A 25,808-nucleotide genomic window follows, 5' to 3' on the forward strand; every position below is an offset into this window, starting at 1 on the left:
TTTATCCAAAGAATTGTCAGCTTAAGATAAAACAAGTTCAGTGAGAGAGGGGAGGGAAGAGGCAGCAGGGTGAACTCAGGTCATTCTGCCCATGGGTGGAGCATCAGCCTCATGTGGATGAGCAGCAAGAACTGGTAACTTGCAGAAATTGAAGCAGGAAAGTTGAGCAGGACTTCTGGGAGAGTGCATTTGGCTTTATTGAGTGTCTGAGGGTGGTTGCCCTTATTTAGTTCAGTGCCTTGAGGATATCAGGCAATATGTGATGTCCTTTACTGAAGGCAGGAGGGAGAAGATGACAGTTGTTGTAGCAGGGAATCTTGTGAGGACACAGATAACCTGCAGGCACTGGTTGTCCATGCACTTAGTGCATCTGCTGTGGGGCAGTTGTAGCATCAGAATAATTTCTGCACAGCCATACATGCTGTATCTTGCTATCCTTTTGAACTTGCTGCCTGGGACTCCCTCTGTCCACCTAATATTCTAATAGGCATGAAAAATACCTGGGGAAGGAAGGACACAGCAACTGTGTACAAATGAGCTGGTTTCCATGCATCTTGTGTACATCTCTTGTTTGCTAGAGATCACATTCTCTGGAATACCATCCAGTTTACAGTGATGTCTTGTAACTAACAGATACTGTGAGTAAATATACAGGTTTTTGTCCCTGCCCAGGGTTAAATATTCAGACACCATCAGTCTATTTCTAGGCCTCTTAATACAAAATACTGACAACATAGTGTCTATGGAGCATTCAGGATAAATTGTTGTTCTTTTGACTTCAGAGTAGAAAGCTCCTTGCTGTAGTTGCAGTCAGTGGTCTATCCCCAGTTTGGGTAAGCTGCTGTAGCTGATTTATGTAGAGTATCCATACGGAGAAGTACAGAAGGGCTGACCTAGAGAAAGGAATATAATGAGTTGGAGTTAGAGTGACATTATTTACCCTGTGAGCACTGGAAGTTTTGGCTGGTTCTGAGTCATTACAGTGCTGCATGCCCTGTGTGCAATGGGGAGAGTCCCTGCCTCAAGGAGCTCTGTGCAATAGAAAGCAGGCAAGCAAGACTGAAATGTCTTGATTAAAAGCCACTTAGAGAGTCACTGAAAGAGCCAGAGTTTTTCTAGTTCCTCCCTGGCTCTCCACCACTTCAAAGCACTCCAGGCTAGCTGCTCAGCTGGTGTGAAGAACACCAGTGCTGGAAGTCCATCTACTGTCTGTCTCCATCAGAGCCAAATATTGACACTGGCAAAAATCCATTCCATTATTAAACACAGATCTGCAAACCCTTTACAGATTTGTTTACAGCTGCATGTAAATATACTTTTCACAGAAGATTAATAGTACTTACCAGTATCTATAAAGGGCAAGCCAAAATAAGAATCTGACTATTTATTCTGACTGATAAAAGGACTTTTCTGACTTTCTTGTGACTTCTGTAATTTAGTTTCTGCGTTATGTAGTGTAGTTGTTTTGCTGTTTTTAAGAATTTGGAAATTGTAAGCCTGTAGGATTTATGTGAATTTAGTCTTTGCAGAGGATCTACTGGGCCTTTCCTTGAATTTGAGGGATATATATTTGTATGCTGATGCATTTAAAGTAGGAAACAACATGTTGCTTGGGCTGTGCTTCAGTAGGTGCTCATCCCATCTCCTGATATGTAACGGGTAGAGCAGAGAACTGGGCAAAAGACTTGGTTCTTCTTCTGATGCCAAGTGTGATGAGATTTGGGCAAGTCACCTCAGCTGGTGAATTTCTGAAGATGTGCTGAGACCAGCCAAGCATTCCTGCTAATCTAAGGACAGCTGGTGTTTGAGGAAGTGTGCAGTAGTAAGGGATCAGTTACTAGTTGTTAATGCAGGGTCACCCCATCCGAGCACAGGAGAGCTTTGTCTCAAACCACTGATGTAAGCTCCTTTCAGAACTGACAGCGTGTAAAGCTGAGCTTTGCAAAGGCCTTTCATGTTTCCTCAGTTCTTGATGTGTTTGTCAGAGCTGCTGATCACTAACAGTGGCGTGCTCAGTGCTTGGTACCTGGGCTGGGTACCTTTGCTCCCTGCTACTTGAGGGTGGCTGTCAGGTAACAAATTTTAGGTCATTTCCACAGCCTAAGTTCTACCATAACATCAGGGATTGGTGTTTCTCATTGGCCTCTGGGCCTTCAGTGTCCATCAGCAACAGGAATCTATGGCTCAGGCATTGATATAGATATATGGTATTTAGGATATCCAGGACTTCACCCTGCTTCATGACAAGCTGTTGTTTAGTTCTTTGGATTTCCCTGTGGCTGTTCTTCCTTCAGTCAGGGACTGTTTCTTCTCTCTGTTCCCCAGTGCACTAGGCTGAGTGTTGGCAACCAGCATCTCACAGTGCTGAAGGTTGAGAGAGGCTGCCAAAGTACAAATTGTGGCCAGGCTGAGTTATTAAATCTGTAGGATTATGTAGTCTGACTAATCCACAAGTAATCCCTGTCCTTCTGCTGCAGGCTTACCGATACCTCACCCCATATACCCCCATCTGCATTGCAAAAGCTGTGAAGAATGCAGCAGAAACAGAAGGCATGAGAAGAGCACATGTAAGTGAAGCCTTGAGTGTCTCCTTGCACATGGCAACAGGTTTGCTTTACTTTTAGGGAAAAAAACAACATTTCCCTTTCAGTTTTAATGTTTTGGATAAAAAGCAAATAAGAATTTGGATGGGAGGATAAAAAAGGTCTTCTGTCAGACATCTACTGCTGTTGAAGCAGGTTTTTTGCTTGTTTTGCATTCCCTTGAAGAACAACATTTGCAATAGTGTGAGGAAACAGCCTTGCTCTGTGGGAAGACTGTGCAGACTTGAGAAATGTTGTTTGCAGTGTGGGCCCTTAAAGGGATGCTGTTTCCCCTTTGCTAGTTCTGTTGTCTTTGTCAGTGGAGTCTTTAAATTGTTATCACTTGAATAAACACAGCCTAAATAACACACAGAAATTCTTCAACACATGGTGCAAAGCTCAGGCCAAGATGCTCAGAAGCAGCCAGTGTCCTCAAAGCACTCTCTTAGTCTTGTCATCATGACACTGGAAATGAGGCTGATTTCCCAGGAAGCTTCATATTTTCAAGCAAGGAATCTGTCTGTGAAACAGGTTAATGGTGGGGCTGAGCTTTTCTCTTGTTTATCTCCTGTTAGTTGTCAAGCAGCACTTTTCATAATAAGAGAAATGTGCCAGTAGAAGCAGGGCTGGCAGTTTTGGGCTTGTCCCATATTTTCTGCAGCTTCTTGGGAACCAGTACTTTGTATTTCAATGCTTTTCTCTCCCTGTTAGTTAAAGGGAAGTAAAAATAGTTGTACTGAGAAGAGGCACTTTGTCACCTGCCACCTGGGGACAAAATTGTGCCTCATTCTTGTACACATCTGCTTCTTGCCCCAACATGCTGCAAGCATGCAGAAAAAAAATGGAACAAAAATGGGGGTCATAAGGTAAGAGAGCCAGAAGCTGTGTGACAGAGACTGTGTGCCCAAAGGACACATTCCCCTGTCACATCACCAGATGTGTTGTGTGTTTGCCTTCTGTGGTCTGAGATGCAAGATCTTGGCTGCTAAGGGAAAATAGTCTTGAAAGTGATGTGTGGGGTAAAGCCAGACTTCACACAGTAATATATGTCCTAGCAATAATTATTAACATTCTTTTAACTCTCCAGGTAAATTTCCAGTGTTCGTATTAATTACAAGGTGCAAAACCTGAAAATACCTCTTGGATTATCTCTTAGTTTGTGATTCTGAAACTTACAGGTTGAATGCTTTTGCATCAAAACCTGTTTATACTGAGGCTTGATAAATCTTTCTCCTTCTCAATTGCCTTTTTTTGTGCCTGTTTTAACACAGATTAAAGATGCTGTTGCCCTGTGTGAGCTCTTTAACTGGCTGGAAAAAGAGGTATTGTATATCTTTTTTTAACTTGAAGGTTCTGTTGCTGTTTAAAATTATTCATTGGCATAAACTTTTTGTTAGTCTTTATAGTACCTTTACTAAAAGTGGGGAAACAGTTGGGGGTTTATCTGGTGGTTTGGGTTTTTTTGTGAGGATTTCAAACATGCTTTTGTCCAAGGCTGAATTAATTTTTTTGAAAACATTCTCCCATTCATTTTATACAGACAAGTGAGAAATTACCTGAGCAGGCTTAGTGTAGTGTTAATGCTGTCTTGTGCTGGTTTGGTAGTGTAAATCATGAAATAATATTCAGCTTCATACAATACTTGGGAGTTATTCTCATGATAATCAGTGTTGTCTGCCAGTATGAACAAATTTGGCATTTATGAATGAGAGATGCAGTGAAAATGGGATAAAAACAAATTATTTGTGTATTCACTGGATTAGAAGTACTCAGTGGATGTGCAGAGTGCCAGGTGTTACACAGCAACTTACTAAGCCGTGCCACTGCATGTCTGAGTCTATTGACTTTATTTATGGAGAAGGCTTGATGGCTTCCAGAAGGTGCCTTTTTACATGTCTGAGTACCTCAAGAAGTCAGCCTCAGGGGTTCTGAAACCTAGCTCTTGCCTTGCTTTGCTTGCTTTCTAGTCCAGGGGAAGTTGGGTCACAGGTTTGAATTTATGCCTAAATGTAAATTTATGCCTAAAGTAAAATTTAACACACTTTGTTTTTTCTGCCACTGCTTCCATTCCTGGTTTAAAAGCATAAAATTTCTTACAGCCTGGGCTGCTAAAGAGAACTGTTTAAGCTCAGTGTCACCTGACTGTGAAGGGATGCTGCCTGTGCACATGTCAGTGAAGTTAGTACTGCACTAACTGCTCCCTAGTCAGGGTTCAGCAGTCCTGCTGTGACCATCTCCACCTCCTCCTTCTCAAATGCCCTGCACAATGTTGCTGGGTTTGTGTTTGTCATTACTGAGGAATGAGGACAGAAAACCTGGAAAGAAGCCACTTTCAGGGTTTCATAAGGCACAGACAAGACCCACTTTAAGCATACAGGGTTTTCTTTCCTTGTTTGCACTAATCCAGCCCATGTCCTTGTCCACCAGGTCCCAAAGGGAACAGTAACAGAAATAGTTGCTGCAGACAAAGCAGAGGAGTTCCGCAGGTAAGAAATAAATCTTCTCTGAGGAGGTTCTCTGGGTGGCTTTTTTATCCATTGTTTTTATTTTATTCTTTAGAAATGCATCTCACTTGCAGATATATATTACCTGAGGAACTTTACTAATGGATTTATTTGAGAACTTGAAAGAGTTGGGAAGAATTTGGTCTCTTGGGAAATAAAAGTCCCAGCCCACTGGATCCTGTCCACTTTCCTTTTGAGATAGCAGTGAGGAGTACTGCAGGTTAGGACACTTAAATCCAGGCAGTTGTTTCCTTACCACAGAGAAATGTATATTTCAAAGTCAGATTTCTTCCTCTTCTCATAGAGACAGAGCACTATTTATTTTGAGAGGTACTCCCATCAGCAGGACCTCTAAAATACCTTGGAGTAAATAAGTAACAAAGTAGAAATTGTTCAGCACATCTTCCTGGGTGATTGGGTAGAGAATTTTCTTCTTCTAAGGAAAGAGTAGATCTGGAAAACAGATGGCTGGGAGATGAAGGTTTCAAAGCTTCAAATTGTACATTTCTTCTACCCAAATTTGCTTGTCTAGGTGGTTTTCAAGGCCAAGGGGAAGGCTGAGATGATGTGAAATTGAGGATGGGGCACTCCTGGTGCCCTAGGTGCTTGGTGTGCTCCTCTCACAATCTTTTCTTTCAGTCAGCAGAAAGACTTCGTTGAATTGAGTTTTGCTACCATATCAAGCACAGGTCCAAATGGAGCCATCATTCACTACAAGTAAGAGAAACACAGCTTCTCCTTTCAATCTTCAGCAAACACAGTTGGAATGAGCTGTCTCCCTTCCCCATGGAGTCACAACAGAGTGCTCCAGGGAGATGTTGCTTGCTATCTTTCTTTACTCCTTACTAAGTAAAGTTCTTCCCCTGCTGGCAGCATGCATGTATTATGATGCTGATCTCCTCAGGGCCATAGAAAAGGGCTATTTAGGGGCTGGAAGTCTGGGAAGGATGAGTATGAAGTGCCACAACTGTTCTGAAATACATCCAGAAACAGATGTTGAGGGTTTTGCTGGAAGCAGCAAAGCTCTGTACTGTAGTGCCATTTGCTGTATACAAATCCTCTCCTCAGTATGATCCCTGGCTCAGCATGTGTGGGATTTCCATCACTGCCACAAGAAATCAGAGCCAACACATCCAAGCTTGTAGTTAATGTGGTTTCTGGGCTGCAGACGTGGGCTGGAGACCTTAAAACTGTGGAACAAAACCCTTTGTGTTTAACTGAGCAGGCCAGTTCCTGAGACCAACAGAACGCTGTCGGTGAACGAGATCTACCTCCTGGACTCAGGAGCACAGTACAAGTGAGTGCATGTATGGTGCTCAGCTGCCAGGTGTTCTTTCCCCATGGCCTCTCCAGGGTCAGCTCACATTTGCCTTGGCAAGCAAGGCAGTGTGGAGCTTTGAGTGGACAGATCAGGGCTGCTGTCAGGCCTTGCTGGAGTCAGGGACAAGATGTCAAAGCACAGGTCCCATCTGAGTCCCGTCCATCCCCCGTGATGGGAGCTGTGCTTTGGCTGGTGGTTTTGGTATTAAGTTGCAGGAACAGGGAGCAGCCCTGAGTGCCCAGGCTTAGCCTTGGGCTGCCTGCTCAGCAGCCTGCACAGCTGGTGAGGCACCTACCCTGCCAGGATCTGCCTGTGGGCAGATTTGACTGATGTTGAGCTCAGGACAAGGTGGGGTGAAGAATCAGGACAGCACTGCCCTGTGGTGCTCTCTGCCTTTTCAGAGACACTCAGAGTCAGGGTTCCTCATCCCAGTGGCCTCTTGGGTATGTTTTTGGGAGGGCATCATGTCTGAAAACTCACTCAATGCTGTTTTGACAGTGCCATTCAGTGGCCTCAGTTCCTTTACTGTGGAACTCTTGACTCCATGGAAAATAAAAGAAGTGATGTTTTTAACCAGTGTAAATAGATGAGAAGTGGCTTGTTCAGGAAGATGCAGGACAAGCCTGGCTGCTCCTTTGAGATGGGCTTTGTCTTTAGAGCTGTGCTTTTTTTGTTATGTCATTCAGGAAGAGCTTTGAAAAAGAAACATACAGACATCCTTTGATAAGATTTTTACAAGGAGATCTTTTTTCCTCCCCTCTGATGGCCTAATTAAGGATTTCCTTAGTGCCACTATGAAAAGGAGCCCTTTGGATACAATGTAAGCTGGACATCAATGGCACTTAGCACAGCATTGTGACAGGGATGCTTTGCTTGTCCCTGCTGAGAAGTTAAACCGTGAGCTCTTTGTGCCCAGGGCCTCTGAGTGCTGGGGAAGAGCACAGGGACAGGAGCAAGTTTCAAAGGGAACTCGTTATTTCAAGAGCCACTGTGTTTTTGACAGCAGGCTCAAAATGCTATTTGCAGAAGGAACTTAGAGCCAGTTTCTGATGTGTTAGATTAACCCCTGTCCAAATGCAGGATGATTTGCAGAAATCTTAGCACAAGACATCCTGAAGATGAAAGGGATACTATCCCCCCTTACACTTCCCTTTTCTGAGCTGGTGGCTGTCATTTTTGCACAACTGTGTGTTTTAAAGCTGTTGGTGAACTGTCTTCCATACAAATAGGCTGAATTTGGCCTGTTCTCAGTGGACAGGTACCTGTTGCTAAACCTCAAATTAGCATTGTTTTTATGAGCAGTTTAGATTCTAATTTGGGAAGAGCTTTGGGATACTTGTGATTGAAAGATATCAGTGGGAATTGTAAATCATCATTGCTACATCTGGGGCATTGTGTTCAGGAATTTTGGAGATGAGGAGCAGTTACATCATCAGCCTTGTGTAGCACAGAGCAGATGAGTTTATCCATTTATGAGCTTGGTTGGTTTGCTGCAGTGTGACTGGTTTTCCTGTGCATTCTCACTTTGATCTTTCTTTTCCCCCCATCCCTTTGGTTCCTGCATCTTTGTTTGCTTCTGAAGAGATGGTACAACAGATGTGACCAGGACAATGCATTTTGGCACACCATCAGCCTATGAAAAGGTAAGTTGGGATCACAGTGTGGTTTGTGATCAGACCCTTATTATTAGAGATGCTTAAATTAATGATGTGCTCTATTGCTATGCAAAGTTCTCTATGGAGTTACCATTTATTTACCAGTGTGTGGCAGCATTTGGATGAGGACTGAAAAGGAGACTGTCATACTTCAGACTTCCAAAACAGAAACTCTTTTACAGAATTGACACCTTTCTATCTTAAAATGCAGAGCTCTCATCTGCAAAATAACTTGTTTCCTCTAATAAATAAGAAAATCAGCAGATTGGTTTGTCCAATAAGGGAGCCAGAGGAGTCTGATTTAGTGCAAAGCTCAATGTCTGATGCAAGGCTCCAGTCAGATTGTGCCTAGTGTATCGTATAAAAAATCAGTCTCAGACTTACCTGAAAAGGTCTGTGTTGGAAAGTGAGCAGTGTAATTTTGTTTATTTTAAATTGCTTCTTTAACTTTTTTATTAACTAAAACTAATTTCATTATTATAGTTCACTTGGTGACAAAAATAAGCTGTAGGATATGCCCAGGAAGTAAAAGTACAGCCACAAAGAGAATCAGTCATGTAGATCAGGGGAATGTTGCTGCTAAACCTGCCCTCTGAGTTTGTGATTGTCTCTCTGTAATTACTGGAGAGGGATCTTCAGAGTGATGTAAACTCCTTCTGCTCATGGTTTGCTTTGGCATTACCAGCCACACAAGGGCATGAGCAAGTTTTTCCATATCCTTTGCAGTTGGCTACAAGATGCATCCTCTCTTTCCTTTCTTGGGGAATACAAAGCTTTTCCTTTCCCTCTTTACTTATGGCACACATTTCTTTGACAGGAATGCTTCACATATGTCCTGAAGGGACATATAGCTGTGAGTGCTGCCATCTTCCCAAATGGAACCAAAGGTGGGTTGGTGAGTCGGAGTGTTTTGACCTCTGAAGAACCATTAAGTGGTCTGAGAACAGCATTATGATTGACAGGTCTAGGCAGATCAGGCAGTTGATATAACTGTTTGTTTCCATCACAAGACTCTGGATTCTGGATTACTGATGCCTTCTGTCTCAGCATCAACCAGTGCTGAAAATTCTGAGGCAGGCAGTCTGAAGGGTTTTGTGAGTGCTCTGTTTCTAGGGTGATAGTGACTTTCATCACTCAGTGGTGCTCTAACACATCTGCTTGGAGGTTGTCTTTATTCTTTACTAACGGCTCTATCAAAGTGAGAGGTCACTCTTCAGCTTCACAAGGACTGGCTAATTCTCTTCCAATTACTGTGGAATCTCTTGTATCAGTGGGAAAACACATGGGAATATGACACACAAAGGAGTTGTTATTTTGTGCAGGAAAAGTAGTGACATATCATCCACCTCTGGATGATATTTTCTCCCTGGTCACACCTTATACAAAACCAGCTCTTTTCAGAGATTTCTTCAAGTTTGCATTCTTGGGTAGGCAAAGTAAAAGCAGCTGCACAGTACTATGAAAAACCCAAACTGAAATTGAAAAGGGTATCTGAACTTGCATGCATGGGCTTGGTGTTCACATGCAGGCAACAGAAATTCTGTGCCCTGTGGTTGAAACTGTGTGAAATGAGTGGCCTTCCATGAAAAAAGCCTGGCTGATTAGTCTGCCAAACACAATTGGCAGGTCTCCTATTTTCAGTTCAATAAGTGCAGCTCCTTTTAGGACAGGTACTGAATTCTCTGTGGGCCTTTTAACCATTAGATTCTTTCCTGAAAATGTCAGTAGAACAAGCAGCAGTGCAATGTTTCTGTTACAAGCATCTCTTGAAGACCTGTGTAATGGAAGAGAGAAGGGCTCTTTTCAGCTGAGAAAGGGATTGAATGTCAGAATTGCCAAATCTGCCCTGTAACTTCTAGCCATCCAATGACTTGCTTTCTTTGTGGGTGGTGTGGCTTTTTGAGGGGATGTTGGTAGGGTTTTCTTGTTTGGGGCTTTTTTTTTTTTTTTGCATGTTTTCCAGGTTTGAACCTTCAGAATGATTCTCAGTGTCTCTGAGGGAGCCTGACTTGATTGAATTCTTTCTCCTTGTCTGTCTGCAGGTCACCTTCTAGACTCCTTTGCCCGCTCTGCCTTGTGGGACTGTGGCCTGGATTACCTGCACGGGACAGGACATGGAGTTGGCTCTTTCCTAAACGTGCATGAGGGTCCTTGTGGCATTAGCTACAAAACCTTTGCAGATGAGCCCCTGGAGGCTGGCATGATTGTCTCTGATGGTATTTAGCACTGGTGATTCTCTCTGGTCACTGGGGAGGGACCAAGCTCTTCAAGATGCAGAGGGAATAAATGTGACTGCTGTGAAGGAAAGGCTGGATCAAAAGCTCTGGGCCTGCCTCCTCAGCTTGCTGGTTTAGTTGTCATTTAAGCTCTCTAAGTAAAGACCCTCACATCAGCTTTTCACCTTCCATGAAGCACCTTTCCTGGGGGTGCTGCAGGACTGCTTCCTGCCCTCTGCAGCACAGCCTCAGAAGAGCTGTGCTGACCAGCTGGCTCTGGCATACTCTGGAAGAACTGGCTGCAGTACAAGGTGGACACCAAGCTTTCAGGAGCTAATCCTGTCTTTGCTATGGGCTATTTGAGGCAGCTGTTAAATCTTTGCATGCCTTATTTTTCCAGTAGTAAATTGACAGCCTGCTGGGGTTTGCTGAGAGACTTACATCCCTTCAGGGCTGCAAAGTCCTCTCAGGGAAACAGTCTCTAAAAGAGTGTTTTGAGGAAGGGGTTACCTACTCATGAAGATATTAATATTTTCAGAGTTTCTGGTATTTGAACACAAGTATTCTGTGCCCTCTTGAATTCCAAGGAGATTCTGAAGCTTGAGGGCTGTCTGTCTTGTTTCTTCTCTCTTTGAGAACTTCTGCTGTCACCTTGCTCGGGGCTTCTGTGCAGATTTAGCAGCGTCAGAAATTTGCCTCTGTGGTTGCCTGATGTCAAGATTGCTTAGTGACTTCAGTGGACTAGAGACATAGAGGGGAAGTTTGGCCATAGGGAATGAGTACTTGCAGAGTGCAGCAATGTGGCTTAGTTAATTACTGTCTGTTTCTGCAGAGCCTGGCTATTATGAAGATGGGTCCTTTGGGATCCGAATAGAAAACGTTGTCCTCGTCATCCCTGCTGAAACCAAGGTGAATGACCTGCTCACAATGCACCTTTCTCCATGACTTGCTGCTTATAAAACTTAAAGTACTGGAACTTGATGTGGGGCTATGCTGCAGACAGTTAAATCCTACTCTAGATTCCTGGTCTCCAAAACCCCTTATTGATGAACACTGGTTCTAAGTCTCCCCTCATAATGGGAGCACAAAAGGCAGTTTTGCTTCTGCATAGTTTCCATGGGTTGAAATGTGTGTGAGAGAGTTGTTTTAAATTGTCTTCTGTCTGTGTGTTGAAGCAACTTTATTAATTGGAGTTATTGCTGTAGAACTGGTTGATCTCATGTTGGGATTTTCCTCTCTGGTAGGGAGCTGACAGTGGCAGCAGAAACAAAACTACAGGCAGATTTTGACATTATAGTTGCCAGCCTGGCTGGGTTATGCTTTTAGAAATACCAGACTGAAAATGATCATGTAGTCATCAAGCTGAAGTCCTGTACAATTTTCACCTTTAGAAAGGAACCATTAAAAGAAGTAACTAAGGTTTATATCAAGATTCTTTGCTTGAGCTGTAAGAAAAATGCTGTAAGTTGCTACCCTCTCATCTGAATGTTACCTTGGTTATTCTGTAGTGATGACATAACCAAGGAGTAAGTGTGATCAGGGTGGAGCTGTTTCTAAAATTGTACAATCTCTGTCTTTCTGCTGCAGTACAATTTCAAAAACAGAGGCAGCCTGACCTTTGAACCCTTAACCCTGGTTCCAATCCAGACAAAAATGATTGATGTTAATTTGCTGACAGAAAAGGAGGTAAGTAAAACAGGTTTGCATTGCCTTCTTTGCACTAGAAGCAGCTTATTTTGTTCTGTTTGCTAGAACCACTGGCCATTGTTCCATTTCACAGATCCAGAGAGAAATCCTGAGCACTCTGACTTATTTTTAAGCTTGACCCACATTGAAGTGAGGGAGTAAACTAAACCAGCTTTTCAGACAGCCTTCCGATCTACGTTATATGGTGAAGACATTGAGGATTCCACCAATTATGTTCTTTTGGTAGTTCCCTTAATATGATACTTGCTGCTATCATCTCTTTTCCTACTCCTGCCTTGATTTGCTTCTGGCAAATGTCTGTCTTACCATGCTGTCTCCCCAAGGACAACAGTGATGACTGTCCTGTCTCATTGTCTGCATCTGCTTGTGACCAGTCCCATTCAGGCACTGGTCCCATTCAGCACCCCACTGCTGAGTACACATGAACTCTGAGCAGCCTTCTCTGATATCTGCTCAGCAGCATTTATTTCCTGAACAGCTTCATGCTCTTTCTGTGTAAGTCTCCCACTACCCTCTCCATGGCATATTTCATCCTGTTTTTCTACTGTACTCCTTATTTTACCTCAGCACATCCTCCTTTTTGGAATGATAACCCTGTTTTGCATTTCCATTTGCTGCATAGGGCTGTGAAGGGTACCAAGATCTGCCCTAGGGTTACCTGTTCAGATCAATAGGGCAGCTTGTGCCTCAGGAGTGCATTGTCCAGTCACAATTTTGCAAAGCTTTTTATTAAGCTGTGCCAAGGTAGCTATTCAGACTTGCTGGAGGCAGTGATTTGCAGAGACTTTACTTGTCAGCTGAATTGACCCTTGGCTCCTCTGAAAACCCTGGACGAATTCCTTCAGTTCCTACCCACATCAAATGTACAAGTCCCTTCCACATAATAGAGATCTGTCTCTTCAGGACAGGATTCCAGCTCAGACCTAAGGAGCACAAGGGCCTACAAATGTTTTTGGCTGTACATAACGTGTAAGGTCATGAACTCTCCTGTGTGTTCATGCTGAGTGTGCTGCCCCTCCCTTTCTGCAGCGTCACTGGGTGAATGAGTACCACCAGCAGTGCAGGGACGTGGTGGGAGCAGAGCTGGAGAGGCAGGGCCGGCACGAGGCTCTGCGCTGGCTGCTCCGCGAGACGGAGCCGCTGGCCCCGCTGCAGTAGCACCAGCGCTGCCGTGCACAGCGCCAGGACAGCTCCACCGTCACCTGCGTCCTCCTGGAGCTCGGCACCGCTGGGAGGACGTTCTGCAGTGAGCATTTGGAAATCAGGAAGGGATTTTGTGTAGTGTTCCTTGCCCCACAGCACGTGTGGGCAGTGTGGGGCTGAGGAGGGTAACTGTCTGAATAAGTGTTTTGGGGGGAGGGATTGAGCATAGAAAACAAACAATAAATAAGCACGTTGCCTTTGAAAAAGAGGTCTTATTTCAATAATGGTTCTAAGAGGCAATACTGGAATATTTTATACTGTCTGGTTTTTCACTGTGAAAACTCAGTATTTTTGCATACTTGGATTCCAGTTGCTAAGATGTTACCCACACAGCAGGACTGATTACTGAATAAAAGATTCCAATCCACTGTTTGCTCCATCTGTCTTCTCTTGCCGTCAGTGATGTGTTGGGTTTGGCAGCTTGAAGAAGGACAGGAACCTCATCTTTCCACCCTTACGTGTGCATCTAACTCAGACAGGGAACAAATATGTTTAGGACTGCTTGGTGCCTGGTGCTGGGCAGAGGTTATGGGGAGAGCTGGCAGGAGCAGTCAGTTCTGATTTGTGACAGGTCCTGGAAGGATATGGAGACACTCAGAGGTTTGTGTGTGCAGAGCGCCTGGGCCAGTACTTGTGTCTATTGTTATGTCTTACTGAGTGCTTGTATAGCCCGTGGCGGTGCAGGATGCGTGGGCAGTATCATGGAATTGCAGCTCTTCCTGGACACAAAGCAATTAGTAAGTTAAAATAAATAAATGTGCCCACAATGGACAAAGGACGAGCTCCGCGGTGGGGCCAGCGCTGCCGGCCGGGCGCAGCGACCCCTGGTGGCCGAGCGGGGCAGTGCGGGCTGAGCGGTTTTACAGGGATTGCCGCGCTCGCTGCGAGTGTTCGATCAAAACTCCAGTTTTGATCAGTATCAGATAGAAAAGGCTCCTTTTCGGGAACAGCAAAACGAATTCCTGATCTTTCAAAGGAATTTTCTGAGCAAATGGAAATGTTTGTGTACATAGTTTTCTTTCCCTCTTCCTCCTGCCCCCAGCTGTTTTTTTTTTCCAAAGAGGTGATAAAGCAGAGGTGCAACAAGTGCTTTAAAAGGTCAATATCACCTCCCAGCCACTGCAGACAGGTACATGTATTTAAATAATGAAGTGGTTTCTCTCCACCCGCTGGAAGCAGCAGTTTCAGCTCAGCTGTGTCTGCGGAAGCCCAGCTCACACCTCAACCCCTCCCAGGTGTCTCACGAGGATGTGCTGCCACTTAGAACGAGAAGTGGCAGCACATCCTCATGAGACACCTATTAAGCCCCACTTTAATCCCCTCTCTGCCGAAGGAGCCGGTTGTCCCTGGGTACAGGGTCAAAGGACAAGGGAGGGATCTCTGCACACGCTGTGCTGTGACACGGCGGCTCTTTCCCAGGAAAATCCCTCAGTGGGGCTGAGCTCTCTCCGCCGGCAGCCCGGCGCTGCGGGCTCTCCCGGATCCCTGGAGCTGCTCGGCAGGGCAGGGCTGGGGCTCCGGCAGGCTCTGCTGCTCGCTGCTCACCCGGGGGCTCCCGAGGTGATTCAGCATCCCGGATCTCCCGGCATGGAGAGGAGGACCTCCTGGAAAGGTCTCTATTCAAATGTAAGGGCAGGTTATTCCACAGGAAGGTGGAAGAGGAGGATTTCTACCAAACAGAGAAACACAGAAGCCAGGAACGCTTTTGTCCCTGCAGCCTAAAGCCAGTGTGGGTGGCTTGGACATTGGTGTGAATGGGGAGCACAACACCAAAAGTTTTCTAGGTTTGAATAGCCTTATTAGACCTTTTCCCCACCTCAATACCCTCCTTGCAGCCAGATGCACCCTGGGACCATTCCCACACAGATCACAGAAATCCATGGCTCGTTCCCACCCCAAAGCCTGCACAGGGTCAGAGGTAGGAAACCCATACTTGTGTTCTCCTCTAGGCCTCAGTCCTGGAGCCTCAGCACATCCCTCCCACCCTTCAGTCCCCAGCTCATCCTCCCCCACCACACAGCCCTGTGGGCTTGCAGGGAATCTGACACCAGCTCTTGGTCACAGCTTGGAGATCTGTGCCCCTTTCTGGGGTTTGGCACTTCAGCAGGGACACACGGTGTTTGTAGGGCAGGGCACACATTCCAAACTAAGGCGTTTATCTCTCTCCCTGTTCACTCCTTGAAAACACAACTGCCTTTTGTATCCTGCCCTGTCTGAGCTTTAGGTTGCCAATGGAAATTAAACTTGGATTCTCTTCTTTTCCTTTTATCAGGTTTTCATTTATTCCATTAGTGCCTGCTTTCCCTGAGTGGTTTCTCCCTTCTCCTCTCCTGGTGGAAGGAAAAAGTTACGGAAGAGAGAAGCAAGGAAAAATTGAATGGAAACCAATGCCGGGTTTAGGGGTTTTAATTTTTGTGTGAATCATCCACAGAAATAGCCACAAAATTACGTTATTCAAATGAAAAAAATTTATTTAATTCTGGAAAAAAAAAAAAAGCCCATAAAGGCTTTTGTTGTTGTTGTGGGAAAGCAAGAAGGAAGGAAGGAAGGAAGGGGCATTTTCAATAACATACTCAGTGTTCTATTTTCAAACCATTTTGTTTTGCAGTACTTTTAACCTAGTGGGCATCTTGTACCTTTAGATCATGCTGCAAAGCACATTTCTGAGCTGTGAGAGAGCATCTCCTGCAGGGCTGTTTGTGGGTTCAGCCCATCCAGTCCTATCCCTGCACCAGCCCAGGAGCTTGGTGGCTGCACCTCACCACCAGCACATGATCCTGTTTGTACCCTTGGGACAGGACCTCAGCAAATGCAAACCATACTCAAGGCCCATGTGGCCCCCCTGCTTGATGTCACCAGAGCACTGCCCTCTCTGTCCCCTTCCCAGCTATTTGTTAATGTTTGTGCTAGAAATTTCCAACTGCACTATTGTTGCGTTCAGGGGCTCTGAAATTCTTTGTTCCCTTGGACTAAAAATGTTACAGCAGGAGACAGACCTTATTTGCCAATGAAGGAAAACCCACCTCAGCTCCACAGTTCCATCATGAATCATGATGCACACATTGTTGGTGTACAAGGCTTTTGAGGCAAATAAACCATTTCTCCTTGAGCAGAGGGATTAATATTTATTCATCACCAGGAACAAGTGTTCCTTGCCTCCATAGGCCAGGTGACTGCTTGGCTTCTCCAGTCATCCCTTCTTCCTCAATCTGTGTGTGTTACCTTAAGTGTGCTTGGTAGCAGTAAAATTCAGTTGTTTTTAACTTAAATGGCTTGTAACTCACCTATAATCTAAACCCCACTATTGTTTGCATGACTATTAAACTGGTCACTTCCCACAACAGCTGTTGGAGCAAGTTTTGATTTACAGTGGTAGAAAGAAGAAAACTTTTGAGAACACGGTCACCGAGGGCCTCCTGAGCAAATCCACCAAACCAGCCTGATGTGCAGGCTGCACACAGGAAAATGATTGCCCAGAAGCACTGAAGGGCTGGGGGTGTTGTGAGGCATTGGTGTTTGTTCCTGTGCTTCCTTCAGCAGGGGACAGCGGGAGCCAGGTGGTGGGTGCAGATGAATATCAAAGCTCTCCTGGGGATCTAAAGATGCTGTCTCTTTCCTTTGCCACTTCTGTTCCTCAGGAGTCTCCTTTGGGTGGCATGAGGCACAGGACAGCACAGAGCATTTTGGAAGATGTTCATGGCATGCTGAATAAGGCTCCATGGTCATTCAGGCAATGGATAAAACCCCACATGCCTGTTGTCACTTGATGCCTGCAGACGCCCTGTCTTTGCCCAGCGCCATTTCCTTTTGGCACTCAGCGGGGTCACTTGGCTGCTGGTGCTAAGGATTGCTGACGTTAATTTTTGTTGACTTGTAGCAATTCACACCTTGTTCCTGGAGTCCTCTGGCTTGTTTTTGGAGAAGAAACTGCAGGCCTGGACATCTGGCAATGGTGTCTGGAGATCAGGAGTTAAATAACTTGCATGGTGTCACTGCCCTCAGCTTGTTTTACATGATTAGGACAAAACTCCCCATGGCTTTGGATGTAATAAGAAAAAAAAAATGAAACAAGAACCTCTGGAGGGTAGAAATATGAACTGTGTTAGTGCTTAATTAAGTTGCCTATTAACAGTTGTGTAGTGGCCTGGAAGAATTTTAATGTACCAATTAAAGCAAGGAGCTATCTCCTCGGCTTTCCACCACCTCTGGGGACACTGTCAAGAGCAGGGAGCTTGCAGATCAAGTGTTGTTTATTTTGTTGCTTCCAGCTTGTTAAAAATCGTTCTAAATTTGGGAAGTGGCGGATGCCCGTGGATGTGTTTGCTTCCACGAGGCAGCAGTGATGTCTGTCTGATGGGGATCCACATGGTAAAGAAGCAGAAAAATGCTGTCTGATCCCATAAATCCCCTCCTGTTTCTTAGGGTTCCTCTGAGTTGCTGCAGGAGGTGGGGGCTGGCAGGCTTGGGGCAGCTCCATGCTGACAGTGGGGTGTGCTGGTTTGGCACATCCAACCTGGACATCTGTCTGTCCCAAGCTATCCTGCCTGTTCCCTGGCTGTCCTATCCTGCCTGTTCCTGGGTGTCCCAAGCTATCCTGCCTGTTCCCTGGCTGTCCTATCCTGCCTGTTCCCTGGCTGTCCTATCCTGCCTGTTCCCTGGCTGTCCCAAGCTATCCTGCCTGTTCCCTGGCTGTCCTATCCTGCCTGTTCCTGGGTGTCCCAAGCTATCCTGCCTGTTCCCTGGCTGTCCTATCCTGCCTGTTCCCTGGGTGTCCCAAGCTATCCTGCCTGTTCCCTGGCTGTCCTATCCTGCCTGTTCCCTGGCTGTCCCAAGCTATCCTGCCTGTTCCCTGTCCCATCACTGTGTCAAACCCTTCAGGAGTTTCCCCCTGATTTAAGCCACAGGGATGGGAGTTCCCCCTCCAGTCTTGTGTGAGGTGGTCAGAGAGTGTGGCTGCTCCGATGCCTCAAATGGCTCTGATTTACAGCCAGAAGGTACTTGAGGCTATTTTAGTGCCAGCAGACATCAACCTAAGACATATCAGCAGACAGAGAGAAATGCATTTTTTAAAAAATTAATTTAAATTGCTTGTATTTTACTGGCTTGAGGGCTTGTGAAGGTTGCAGGGGAATTGGTTCATCAGGGCTGCCCACTGCCATGGGCTGCTGAAGAAGTGTTGCCTTGCTCCCACAAGACACCATGTGCAACCTCCATTCTCACATGGCATTTGAATTTTAAAAAATCCATTTCTGTCCATTTTGTGTGTCCCTGTGGATGGATGGCTCACTCTGGTTCCTGATGTCAGGGCAGGGTTTTCCCTACAGAGCCTGAAGGTGGATGGCCTCCCATGTGTGTGCTTGGCTGTGAGCCTGTCTTGCAGCTCTCAGAGCCTGTGACTGCCATGCACCAATCTGCATTGGACTGATCCTGTTTAGGAACAAGGCTGGGGCCAGCAGGTTGTAAACATCTCCCAAAGCAGCACATGACCCGGCAGAAGGGTGCCTGTTGTGTCCTGTCCCATCTCCCAAAGCAGAACGTGGCCCAGCTGAAGGGTGCCTGCTGTGTCCCTTTGGTATCCCTCTGTCACCCCTGTCAGGCTCCCCTGGCTGGGCATCTCTGGAGCTGAAGGAAGTCCCCACTCACAGCAAGCTGTCCCTCTGTGCATCCCCTCTCCTGCACAAATGCTGCTCTCCCCTTGTGGGAGCAGACAGTGTCCTTTGCTGCCATCTGCCTCTGGAACACATCTTCCAATAAACACATCTTCCAACAAACCACATTCCTCTTGAGGCCTGAATACAAAATGAGCTGGAGAGTTTCAGACAAATGTAGCAAAAGCTTGGAGCACCCTGGTCTTCCAGGAGGGGATTTAAGGAGCTTAGAGTGGTTGTGAGAATATCTGTGCTTCAAATCCAAACAGGCAGCTTGGTAAGTGCAAAGTTGAGGAATGTGTCCTCTTCTCCTTGTATTCTATTAATATTTAGGCCTGGGCTTCAATTATTCATTCCTTCAGGGTGTGCTTTTATCATCTCAGCTATAGCTTTAGCTTGTGCACTGTCTCTGGGCATTCAGAAAAGACCTTTTCATAGTATTTGTGAAATTTCATATCTGAGAGGCCTTTTGCAAGCAAAATGTATGCCATGCCATTAGTCAGAAAAAGCAAATCTTCCTCATCCCCACCCAAGGCTTTTCTAAGCCCACACAGGGCTCAGCCTCAGTAGATATGTAGGAGATGGCCTTGGCTGGGGATGTGCTAATCCAGCACTTGTTGGTTAGAGGTTATTTCCCATTTTTTGGGTACAAACCCAAGGATGTATATGATGATATTAGACCCAGACCAGTTCATACACACCCATGACCCTTGGCACAGGCAGCTTGTGTGTCTGAGCTGAGGACAAATTGAAATGTGCTGTGATTAAACACTCCAAATTGTTGACATCTGTGCTGTAAATACCTGACTTGTTAACAGCCCACCTTCCTGCTGGGGCACAAAGCCTGACACTCAGTTTGCTCAAATGAGGATAATCAGATCACATGTTTCTGAGTGCAGCTTGATCAGGGAAGGGTCTGGGAAGAATGCTTCCTTATTTGCACAATATTTGGGCAAGAATATTTTTATTTCATTAAGTAAAGCCAACCATGAAATTAGCATTCACTTTCTCCCTTCAGGAGGCTGAATGCCTATGGGAACTCAACAGTGCAGCAATTTGAGACAAGGGACAAACAGAAAATATTTCTTTTTTTTCTGCCTTTTGAAAATATTTTGTAGGTCTATCCTGTTCTGGGATGAGATTATAAAATCATGAAAAATTTTTTTACAATAAACCATGGAAAAATTGATGAGCTGAAAGAGTCACATCCATAGAATATTTTAATTTTTATTATTATAGAGGTGTTTTGTAAATACTGGCCATTCTAACTAAACTGAAAAGATTGGATTAGTTTTCAGAGCAGTAGAAGAAATATTAGTTAGAGGTTTTTGGTTGGAACAAGGTAGTCTGACATTTTTTGAAACAGTGCGAAAATATTTTTTGACATAAACCTGATGAAGCCTGGCCCTAAACTCCTGTGCGGGCTGAATTTTGAAGAACTTGAACTTTTCAGACAAGAAACACAAAAGCATAAAAAAATCCCCTGAAGTAAAACATTTTGCTGAAAATCTGCTAGAATGATTGCAGTGCTTCTGAGAAAGAGGAGTATGAGCTGAGACAGCCAAGTGTGGGTTCATCCTGCCGGGGCTGTGACCTTGTGTTTGCACAAGGAGCAGCTCACCAGGTGAGCAGCTCACCAGGCTGCACCTTGCTTGTCTGGGCATCCCTGCTGATGCTGAGAGTGCTGTGGGGTCTGTGGGCAGCCAGCACAGAGCTGTGTGCCTCCCCCTCTGCTGCCACAGCTGAGCTGTGTCCTGTCCAGCCCCTTGCCCGGGTTATGCGAGGCAGTCTGAAAGGGCTCCCACCTGGGGCAGAGGCAGCAGGTGCTGATACTGTCTTGGGTTAGGGCCAAATGTTTCTGCTCGGGAGCACAAATAACCCTGGGCATTGGTGCTTCTGCATTTCCCCTGCTGAAGGCTGTGGGTACCTGCACAGCTGGCAGTGCAGGGGATGGGATGGGATGGGATGGGATGGGATGGGATGGGATGGGATGGGATGGGATGGGATGGGATGGGATGGGATGGGATGGGATGGGATGGGATGGGATGGGATGGGATGGAGATGTCTCCTGCAGTTTGCCTTGCTTCTGCTGCAGAGTGGAGGGGATGGGAGGCACGTGTCTGGGCCATTGTTTACAAAATAATCCCTCTACACAAGTGCACTCTTTAAAGAAAGTGCAGTGGTTTTATCATTACCACAAGAGTAAAGTTCTGTGTTTCCATGCCACCATGACAGGTGAACTTGTGTTTGCCCCACAATAAGCAGAGAGTCAGCAACACAAACCTCTTCCTGGGCAGCAAGCAACAGGTGAGACTGTGGCTGTTTTGGGGTAATTAGTCCCTTATGTAGCCAGGCTGAAACACAACCTCTCCTGCAAAAACTCCTGTGAAAGCGTTGTGGTAACGTGAGCAGCCTGATGGAGAGATACCCACCTCCCTCACCTTTGTTCATAGAGTCTTTCCACCAAAAACTGCAAACCCATTTTATATCAAAGGTTCTGCATGGCTACAAGGAGGCTTAGTGTGACTCAATTTTTCTTTGTGAAATGTCAGCAGAGACAGCTTTTTTGCATGCTCTCTCCTGCTCCTGCAGCAATGGTTATAATTTCTTACCAGCTCTGGATTCTTCAAGCAGCTCAGCTGAGCACCAGGGAGGTGCCAGTATTAAAGAGGGAGCAGTGTGGGCCCTGACACCAGGGTGGAGAGCAGGAATGGTAGCTGGCAGTAAAAGCTGACAACCATAAATTATTGCTGCTTTTAAGTATCAGCTCTCAGCAGAAATAAACCTTGAATCCTACCAGGCAGAGCTGTAAAATTGCATGGATCTTACTTTAATCACCAGCTGAGCCCCCTGAGCTCTCTGCTGCTGTCTTGGGGAGGGTGGCATAGGGCCTGTATGTCCCATTTAACAAAAAGTGGAGATAATGTGAATTGAACACTCTGGGAAAGGGTGTTGGCACTGTCCAAATGTGGTCTGTCCCCAGGGAACAGCCTGGTCCAGGAGCATTCCCAGTTGTACCACTGTGGCCTGCTATGTCCTGCCACTCTTGTTCTTGACTGGAAGATGAGCTCCAGGGCAGGGCTCACCCATCCTCTCCTGCCTGTGCTCTTCCTCCTGAGCAGTGCAAAGCTATCTTAACAACAGTTGGGACACCCATCTTTTCCTTGAGCCTGAAGATATGAAATCAATCATGCAACGTGTGTGATCACAGGCTGCTGTGCAAGATCTGGATAAATGCAAAAGCTTCTGAAGAAGTAGGAGGCTTTCTGCAAGAGAAAAGTACAAATGCTGGGACAGAGGAGGCTGTCTAGAAGGTGTTCCAGCTCTACTTATCCAGTTCTCTTTGTGCAGAAGGACATCACTCAATCACAACTCAAATATTCTTTGTAGGGTGAAACATTGGGGACAGTTGGGCCTGCAGCAGGAGAAGGGAGTTCCCAATGTGGGGTGGAAAAACTGTAAAAATTCAGAAAGATTCCAGCTGCTGAATCAAAAGGAGACATGCAATGGCACCAGATAAGCAGCAGAGTCCCAACCTACCTGGTAGTGACACTGAGTAGAGCAGGTTCCCTTTACCTTTAAAGAACAAAGCAAGGGAGTGTTCTGCTGCTACAGCCAAGCACTTAAAAGTGCATTTCATAAACATAGAATTTTTAATACATGCCATCCCACCATTAATAACAGTCTGTCAGCATTACAAATTGTACAGCAGATACATGGTTTTGCCAGTTTTGAAACATCAGCTAATTTAGTTTTAATCTGCTGTAGAGCTAGAAATAGTCCCTGTAAGGATGACACTGTTTTGCATTCAGTGCATTTCTTGAGATGAGAAAACCAGCAAGCATTAATTTAAAGTGATTAATTCAGTAACATGCAAATGTGAAGGCTGTGTGGAAGCAACAGATCACATGCTGCAAGCCAGAGTTCAGTTCCTTGGCTCCCCTGGGTTCACCACCCCAGAGCAAACCTCCTGCACACAGGGAGAGAGAACACAGTCTGAAGGAAAAGTGCTGGTACCGAGGCAGAGTCCAGGATGGGGTTTGGGTTGGCAAAAACCCATCCAGGAGGGTGGTGGGCAGTGATGTGGACATAAGCCTGGCCAGGTGGGACACTGTGGTCCAGAGGCTTCATGCACAAGGGGCCTGAAAGGAATCCTGCCCAAAGAGAGTGCAGGGGATCTCCCTGGGGGAGGAAGGCAGAGTGACCTAGCCCTGCTGTGTATATTGCATATTGAGCATGACTCTCAGCTATCTGTGACATTTTCACAGGACTCAACAGTGCCAAGAGTGCTCTGAAAAGAGAGGAAAGAGCCCAAGAAGAGGAGTCTTTCCATAGCCCTCATAATTTGGTGGAGAGTGGTCAAAGGACCTGTGAGACCTCTGCCCTGGTGAATGGGGCAGCAGTGGATTCAAGCCCAGCACAAACTGGTCTCAGTTACTGCTTGTTCCTCAGGCTCAGGAAGACTTTTGGATAGGTGGCAGCCATAAGTCTCCTCCATCCATTGGGGACCCCCTGCACCCTGGCTGCAGTAAAGGAGCCACTGCAGTGATTTTGCCTTCCACTTCTGAGCACCAAACTTGGCTTGGTCTGTAACACACACGTTCCAGCTGGCAGAGACAAACTGGGTCATTAAGAAAATAAAAACAGCAAACGTATAGAGAAACATGAAAAAATGACCCTGGGATGCATTCACATTTTATGCAATTACTGGGATAAAACCTTGAGTCTATAATATTAAATCAGAATGTCAAAGAGATAGCTTATGCTAATTTAATTAAAGGCAGCATCCTGGTGCATATGGGTAAGAAGCTGAATTAATATTGTGCACCACCCACTAATTTTGCCTGCCATGGGTGTGCTAAGGCTGGGTTGTCCTGATGTGCTCTTGGCTTTGTTTTTTCTGGACAGGATGAGTATATCCCTGCACACACATGGTCTACCAAACTGGTGCAGAATCAAATTTAACACTTTGAAGTCCCAAAGCTCACTAAATCTGTGATAGTTGCACTTTTAGACACCTGGGCACTAATTTATCCACCTGTGCTAGAAAAGTGAGAGATCTTGCCTGCCCTTGCTTTCTGTCAGGGGAACAAGAGAGGGGTTTCTCAAGGAAGCCTGAAGTTAGGTACTGTGAACTCCCACCCTTTCCCTAAGTATGGAACAGGATTGAACCCTTCTGGAAAAGAAATCAATTTAATCAATTAATGGAGTTTGAGACATCATAAAGGCACCATAAGCCTTCAGCTTCACACTTCACATGCCTATATCCTAATTTTGCTTTGGGCATATTCTCTTCCTTCATATGTTTGGGAAAATCATCCTTCAAGAGCCACATCAGGGCTGTGGATTTCGGAAAGTTTGACCTTTACCTAGGTGCCAAGATAGAGCTTCATTAGCTCTATTTGGCTTCATTAGCAGGGACAGGGGCTGGTGAGCTCTGTCTGCCCTTTGGGTGGAGACATGCACCCAGCCCCTGCTCTCCCCCCTTCCAGCCCTGGCCTCCCACTCCTGGCAGTTTGAAATTACAGGTGTGGGTGTCCCTGTTATTTATACAACAGACACATCTTAAATCCACAAAGCAGGAACAAATACCTCACATTCTCATATGCTGGACCTTATCAAAAGCTAGGTGACCATTTAGGAGATAGTCTCTGGGTGCAACTCAAACCTCATCCAAGCTAATGGGAAAGTTTTGGTGGGCCTCAAAGGGATATAGATCAAATGGATCCTTGTCCAGGGCTGGATGCAGAAAAGAGCTTATGGCCTCTTTGTGCAGCACACTGCAATGTGCTGAACTTGCAGAACGTGTTGAACTCCCTCAAAGTTTCTTGGTAGCACCAGAGCTGCCAGACAGCTTCTGAACTGCCAAGTCCTCCCTGCTTCTTCTTTGGCATGGTACTGCTTGTGAAACAAACCTATTTTTCTTTCCCAGCCTGGGTTGTGAAAAGGGAAAATAGGCAATTAAAACATTGCTGTATGAAACCTGGTTATCAATCCATAATACTGATTTCCCATTTGGAGCTTCAAATCTTCTTTCAAGGAGGTTATTGAATGCTTTTGCCCTCTGCAAATCAGGCAAAGAGCTTGAGTCCATTGCAGATGGAGCTAACTGGGGCTGAACCTGCAGACTAATTTGAGCCCATCAGAATCAGAGGCAGTGTGTTTGCCAGTTCCCTTCACTGGGGCACAGGCACTCCTCCAAAGTGCTTGCTGGTTAAGGGTGCCAAGAAAGTGGAGTTTCATTAGTAAGTGTGAGAACTGTGGAGGGAAGTGCATCTCTGAGTGCGTGAGGATTGCCTTGCTGGGGAATATGACTATCATTATAAGCTGGGCTAGGAGCAGTTTTGATGAGAAGAAAGTAAAATAGGAATAAATTGCAGTGTAAAGTTTCCTGTTAGTGCTCTTTTCCCAGGCAGAGGAAGCACTAAGCATGAGTGCACTGTAAGGCTGCAGTAATACCTTCTGCTGATAAGTAATAAGAAGAGCAGAGCATTCTCAGGATGGCACCTGTAACTCCTCTCTCTAGGCTAGAAATGGCTTAGGGCTGTGTAAGTGCCTTTGCAAAGGAAGCTGCTGGTGTGCAGAGATGTCTGTGCTCTGCAGCACACTCGGTCACAGGGCAGTCCTGCCCGTTAGCTGTGAGCATCCTGAAAAGAGTTATCATGGAGCAAAGTATCCAGCCCCACCTGAGGGGCTGGGACAGCTCTCAGACAGTCCAGGGGTCAGTGAGAATGAGGGGTCACTGCCACCATCAGGGACATTAAGATGGGACCTTTCTGCAGTGTGTCACTGCTGGAGCAGCAGTTTCTGTGGTCTGTAGAGGAGATGCTTCAGAGCCTTCTGAGCTGCCATCCTCCCTGGTTTATAGAAAACCTTACTGCTGCCTTAGAGCACTGGCAGAAAGCTGGCACACTGCCCCTAGAAAAGGTGCAGCTGCAAACATCTGCATTCAGCAAACATGAGGGCTTTTTT

At 45.8% G+C, this 25,808-nt stretch overlaps 1 protein-coding gene across 3 annotated transcripts in view; it reads left to right on the forward strand.

Moving 5' to 3' along the window:
* The window catches only part of XPNPEP1 (X-prolyl aminopeptidase 1), a 32,748-nt gene extending 17,237 nt beyond the window's left edge, over window positions 1-15,511 (forward strand). For 2 of the 3 annotated variants that reach the window (XM_063163230.1, XM_063163229.1), the window contains 11 exons: window positions 2,478-2,567; window positions 3,854-3,904; window positions 5,010-5,068; window positions 5,726-5,803; window positions 6,312-6,383; window positions 7,990-8,050; window positions 8,880-8,949; window positions 10,105-10,278; window positions 11,111-11,187; window positions 11,866-11,964; window positions 13,015-13,556. In XM_063163230.1, coding sequence (XP_063019300.1) covers window positions 2,478-2,567; window positions 3,854-3,904; window positions 5,010-5,068; window positions 5,726-5,803; window positions 6,312-6,383; window positions 7,990-8,050; window positions 8,880-8,949; window positions 10,105-10,278; window positions 11,111-11,187; window positions 11,866-11,964; window positions 13,015-13,143 — 960 coding nt within the window. In that variant the 3' untranslated portion in view covers window positions 13,144-13,556. Of the gene's footprint in view, window positions 1-2,477; window positions 2,568-3,853; window positions 3,905-5,009; window positions 5,069-5,725; window positions 5,804-6,311; window positions 6,384-7,989; window positions 8,051-8,879; window positions 8,950-10,104; window positions 10,279-11,110; window positions 11,188-11,865; window positions 11,965-13,014; window positions 13,557-15,460 lie in introns of those variants that run through there. The other variant, XM_063163231.1, reaches the window with a different exon arrangement.
* The last annotated feature ends 10,297 nt before the right edge of the window (window positions 15,512-25,808 follow it).

This window comes from Melospiza melodia, chromosome 9 (genome assembly GCF_035770615.1).
Source record: "Melospiza melodia melodia isolate bMelMel2 chromosome 9, bMelMel2.pri, whole genome shotgun sequence".
NCBI lineage: Eukaryota > Metazoa > Chordata > Aves > Passeriformes > Passerellidae > Melospiza > Melospiza melodia.